General features: G+C 42.3%; 1 protein-coding gene across 1 annotated transcript; it reads right to left on the reverse strand.

The window, feature by feature from the left end:
* Nucleotides 1-486: 486 nt before the first annotated feature.
* LOC138341926 (uncharacterized) lies at nt 487-3,744 on the reverse strand. The gene is made up of 4 exons (XM_069294111.1): nt 3,043-3,744; nt 1,758-1,961; nt 879-1,006; nt 487-619 (listed from the first exon to the last, which is right to left on the reverse strand). Exons 1-4 carry the CDS (start codon nt 3,742-3,744, stop codon nt 487-489), a joined length of 1,167 nt encoding a protein of 388 aa, XP_069150212.1.
* Nucleotides 3,745-6,272: the final 2,528 nt, after the last annotated feature.

The following is a 6,272-nucleotide window of genomic DNA, read 5'->3' on the forward strand; positions in this document are numbered from 1 at the left end:
ACCTCGCTTACCAAACCGTATCATCCCTTTCATGGGCGAAACCTTCATCAAGACTTGCTCACCCTCCATAAACTCCAAGTCTCTAACCTTTAGATCTGCATATTCTTTCTGCCTACTTTGAACCGCTAGAAGCTTTTCTTAAATGCATTTCACTTTATCTAATGATTCCCTCAGAAGGTCAGTACCCCAAGGTCTAACCTCAAATGCATCAAACCACCCAATGGGTGACCTACATCTTCTCCCATACAGGGCCTCAAATGGGGCAATATCAATACTTGAGTGATATCTATTGTTGGATGAGAACTCTTCTAAGGGTAAAAAGTTATCCTAATGACCACCAAACTCTATCACACATGCACGAAGCATATCCTCCAAAACCAGAATCGTTCGCTCAGACTGACCATCGGTCTGAGGGTGAAATGCAGTACTAAGATCCAACCTAGTACCTAATTCAGCATGCAATATTTTCCAAAACTTAGAAGTAAATTATGTACCTCTATCTGATATGATGGAAAGTGAAACTCCATGCAACCGAACGACTTCTGAGATATAGATCCTGGCTAACATTTCTGCATTGTAAGTCACCTTAACCGGAATGAAGTGAGCAAACTTAGTGAACCTATCAACAATTACCCAAATGGAGTCATACTTACCCATTGTCTTTGGAAGACCAACCACGAAGTCCATTGCAATTCTCTCCCACTTCCATTCAGGAATGGGCATTCTCTGAAGCGTCCCTCCAGGCCTCTGGTGTTCATACTTTACCTGCTGACAATTTGGGCATTGAGAAACAAAATCAACAATGTCACGCTTCATCCTACTCCACCAGAAATGTTGCTTTAGGTCACGATACATCTTTGTTGCACCGGGATGTATACCTTGAACTATGAGCCTCTGTAAGAATAGTGTGAATCAAATCATCTACGTAGGGCACACATACCCTTCCCTTAATTCTCAGAACACCTTCCTCGTCGATTTTTGCTTCATTAGCCTCTCCTCGCAATACCTTATCTCGAATCCGGATCAGTTTCTCATCAGTAAACTACTTTCCCTTAATATTGTCAAGAAAGGAAGATCTTGCCTCCACACAGGCCAAAAATCCTCCCTTCTCTAGTACTTCCAGCCTCATAAAGGTATTAGCCAGAGTCTGAACCTCTCTAGCCAATGGGCGTCTAGAAACCTGCAAGTGAGCTAGACTTCCCAGGCTCCCTGTCTTTCTACTTAAAGAATCTGCCACAAAATTAGCTTTTCCTGGATGATACAAGATAGTGATATCATAGTCCTTCAGTAGTTCCATCCACCTCCTTTGTCTTAAATTCAAATGTTTCTGAGTAAAGACATACTGAAAACTACGATGATCCGTATAGACTTCACACTTAACCCCATATAGATAATGTCTCCATTGCTTTAATGCAAACACTACTGCGGCCAACTCAAAATCGTGGGTCGGATAATTGCGTTCATGAACCTTTAATTGCCTCGAAGCATAAGAAATTACATTATTCTCTTGCATTAGCACTGCACCCAAACCAGAATAGGATGCATCACAGTACACAATGAAATTCTTACCTTCTACTGGCAGGGTAAGAATTGATGCAGTAGTCAACAAATTCTTGAGCTTCTGAAAGCTTTCTTCACACTCGTCTGACCATACAAATCGGACTCTGCTTAGTCAAGTTTGTCAATTGGGAAGCAACCGAAGAAAATCCTTTGACAAATCGACGGTAGTAACTAGCTAAACCAACAAAGCTCCTTACCTCTGTAACATTAGTAGGTCTCATCCAACTCTTCACGGCTTCGATCATAGAAGGATCCACCATCACTCCATCCTTAGAAACTACGTGCCCCAAGAAGGACACTGAATCTAGCCAAAACCCACACTTGGAGAATTTGGCATAAAGCTTTTTCTCCATCAACATTTCCAATACAATTCTCAAGTGCTCCTCATGGTCTTTCTTGCTCTTGGAGTATACAAGTATATCATCAATGAATACAATGACAAAGAGATCTAGATATGGCTTAAAAATCCCGTTCATCAAGCTCATGAAAGCAGCAGGGGCATTCGTATGCCAAAAAGACATTACTAAGAACTCATAATGCCCATACCTGGTCCGAAAAGCAGTCTTGGGCACATCTGTTGCCCGTATTTTCAATTGATGATAACCAGATCTCAAATCAATTTTTGAGAAGGTACAAACACCTTGTAACTGATCGAACAAATCATCGATGCGAGGAAGATGATACTTGTTCTTAATAGTTACCTTATTCAGTTGCCTGTAGTCTATGCATATCCAAAAACTTCAATCCTTCTTCTTCACAAACAAAATTGTAGCACCCCAAGGGGATGCACTTGGTCTACTAAAGCCTTTGCTTAACAACTCTTGAAGTTGGGCCTTTAACTCTCTTAACTCATCGGGAGCCGTTCTATAAGGGGGTATGGAAATGAGGCGAGTACCCGGCTCCAGATCAATACAAAAGTCAATATCCCTATCCGGTGGCATACTAGAAATGTCTGCAGGAAACACATCCAGAAACTCACTGACTATCGAAACCGACTCCATTGAAGGTACTTGGGTGGTATCATTCCTGAGGTGTGCCAAGAAAGCTAAACACCCATTACTAACCATTCTCTTAGGACGAAGAAAGGAGATGATACGAACTGAAGTGGAAGTGTAGTCACCCTCCCACACTAACGGATCTGCCCAGTCTTGGCCAATGTTACAGTTTTAGCATTACAATCTAAGATTGCAAAATTTGGAGAAAGCCAAGTCATACCAGAATTAAATCGAAATCAACCATTTCTAAGATAACCAAGTCTACATGAGTATTGCTCCCCACAAAAGTTACAAGACAAGACCTATACACCTTTTCAACTATCACAGACTCACCAACCAGAGTAGAAACAAGAATAGACATGTCAAGCAATTCACAATGTAAATTAAGACCAGTAGCAAATAAGGAAGATACATATGAAAATTTGGATCCAGGATCAAATAATATATAAGCCATGCAATCACAAACCAAAAGATTACCTGTGATAACAGCATCAGATGTCTCCGCTTCAGACCTCCCAGTGAAAGCATAACAATGGGCCCTATCACCTGTCTGCTCGTTGCCTCTACCATGTTGCTCTGCAGTAGTTCCAGTTTGCCCGTCACCTCGGCCGTTTTGGTGACCGCCATTACCTCGGCCACGACGTCCTTCAGAATGACGGCCCCTTCCATGACCACCTCTACCTCTGACTATTGGGGGTCTGTAACTCTGTTTTGGACAATACCTCCAAATATGTCCACTCTCCCCACATCCATAACACTCTCTGGATTCAAGCATAGGTCTCTGTGAGAATGATGATGTCTGGGGGTAACCTTCAAACTTAGAGAAATGTTGACCGGTCTGCGGTGGACCCCCAGCTACAGTCTGCAGTGAAGACTGAATAGGTCGGGCTGGGTAACCTCCTGAACCCTGCCCTATAGAGTAAGAACCATTAAACTCGCCTCCCTTACGAAACTTCTTAGGTGTTGATGACATGATAAAGTCGTCTGGCTTCACTCCCTCCACTTCTATCACAAAGTCTTCCACCTCCTGAAAGGATTTTGCTGCAGTAGCTACCTGTAAGGCTGGAATTTGCAAGTTTGACCTTAATCCCATCACAAAACGGCGAATCCGCTCTTGTGGACTGAAGCAAAGCTGGGTGGCATACCTAGACAATGCACGAAACTTAGCGTCATACGCAGTAACCGACATCCTGCCTTGTTCTAGGCTCACGAACTCATCTCTCCTCCTATCCCTCAAAGTCCGGGGTATATACTTCTCCATAAATAAGCTAGAGAATGATGCCCAAGTCATAGGTGGTGCTTGTTCCAGTTGACACTCAACATACGATCGCCACCACATTTTGGCATTTCCCTGAAACTGATAGGTTACAAACTCAACACCGAATCGTTCCACTATGCCCATCTTATGTACCAACTCATGACAATCAACAAAAAAGTCATAGGCATCCTCAGATTCAGCACCCTTGAAGACTGGAGGTTTCAATTTCAAGAACATACTGAAAAGTTCATACTGATCACTCGTCATTATAGGCCCTGTTGTCAATCGAGGAAACGTGCCTATTTCCCATGAGGCATCCATGCGGGGAGCCTTAGAAGCTGAATTTTGTACTCCTGGAACCTGAGATGCTGGTGCAGAAAACCCTGGAGGTGTCTGGCCCTGATCGGATATCCCGCTAAGATAAGCAAGAACCTGATTAATCATTTCTGGGGTAGGTTGGGGTGGTAATTCCTCATTCTGTACTTGTTCATTCTCCCCTTCCTCACCCTCTCTTAATACTTCCTGAGTCGGTGGAGGAGTCACCGCCCTAGTACTAGATGGGACAGGTGCTTGTCCTCTTCCTCTAGAGGACGTCCTCCCGCAACCTCTACCACGGCTTCTTGCCACTGATCCTCTTCGAGCTAGAGCCCCAGTGGCTGGCTTAGACGCATCTTGTCTTGCCGGTGTTGGTGTTGGCGCAGTTGTTGTTCTAGTTCTAACCATCAGTGAAATAGAGTGAAGATGGTCAGATACCAATTTGTATCACCAAGATACCAATTGGATCCAAGTAATAGCACAAAGAAAGAAAGAATGGAATTTTCCTAAAGTCCTATAGCCTCTCAAAGAAAAGTAAAGGTGTCCCCCTACCGTTCCTCAAGACTCTACTAGACTCGTTCTTGTGTGATGAGACCAACGAACCTAATGCTCTGATACCAAGTTTGTCACGACCCAAAACGGCCGCGAGTGGCACCCAAACTTATCCTAACTATGTGAGCGAACAAACCAATCTAAACCTCAACATTTCAATACCATATAAACGGAAAACAATGCGGAAGACTTAAAACTCATTAATATAACCAATCAATAACTTCTAAAATTTAATACTTATTATTCCCAAAATCTGGAAGTCATCACCACAAGAATATTCTATCCTCAAATTACTAAATCTAAGAGTATCTAGGAAGCTAAAATAAGTAATCAGATGGTCCATGTCCGAACTTCAAGGACATTGAGACATGAATGAGAGAGAATCCAGTCCGAGCTAGGAACAATAGCTCACCCTGAAATCTGATGTGATGAAGACTGGTTAGAGTTGCGGACGAGTTGAAGTCGATGGCACGTTTGCTGCACTCCACAAATATCAAAGAAGAAATATACAAGTAGGGGTTAGTACAAGGCACAAGTACTGAGTAGGTATCATCGGCCAACTCAAAATAGATAGCAATATATATCGAATAATAACATAAAACAAACAAAATACTTAACAGGTGACAACAACAAGTACCATAACCATTGGCCACAACACCAAGCACATCTATGAGGACTCAAGCCTCCACACCATACTTATTTGGGAAATAGGTTCTTTAAACCTGAGTATATTAGCATAATTCAAGATTCATTCTCTTTACTATCCTGCTGTCGGAACGTGACACTCCGATCCCCTGAATATTCATTCATCTTACTATCCTGTTGTCGGAACGTGACACTCCGATCCCCTACTATCCTTGTGTCGGAACGTGACACTCCGATCCCTTACTTCCCTGGTGTCGGAATGCGACACTCCGATCCCTCACTATCCTGGTGTCGGAACGTGACACTCCGATCCACTAATACTATGTGTCGGTTCGTGACACCCGATCCCTAATTCTATGTGTCGGTTCGTGACACCCGATCCATTAACCTCATTCTTTTCAGTTCATGAAGCCTTCTTTTATACCAAGGCATCATCATTAACAAAGTGGATTTAAGGTTTAAGATTCACAGCCTCATCTTTCCAATCCCTCACAATTACATAATCACATCATGCAAACACGCAATTAAGCATATAGAAGACTTTACAATACTACCCAATACATATCAATCGCTATTTACAGCTTACTATAAGATGGCATAAACCATAACCTACCTCCACCGAAGAATCGCGATCAAGCAAGCTACCCCCCAAACCTTTGCTTTCCTCCGCGTTCTTCTCTTTCTCTCGCTCGTTTCTCCCTTCTTTTCTGTTCTTTCTATTTTTCCTTATTCAAGCACTTTTTCTTTTACCCTAATTATCATATAATTAATTATAAAAGATGGTAAAAGTAACCCACTATTTATTTCAAGGTTATCTCCTTTAACCCCCAAGTAATTTAATTATTAACATTAAACCACTAATTTTATTATCATAAGCAGGAATAGTCCAAAACGCCCCTTAAAAATTTTAACTGAAATCCGACCCAGGTGGAATTATACCACTCGTG

Source organism: Solanum lycopersicum, chromosome 1 (genome assembly GCF_036512215.1).
Source record: "Solanum lycopersicum chromosome 1, SLM_r2.1".
Taxonomy (NCBI): Eukaryota; Viridiplantae; Streptophyta; class Magnoliopsida; order Solanales; family Solanaceae; genus Solanum; species Solanum lycopersicum.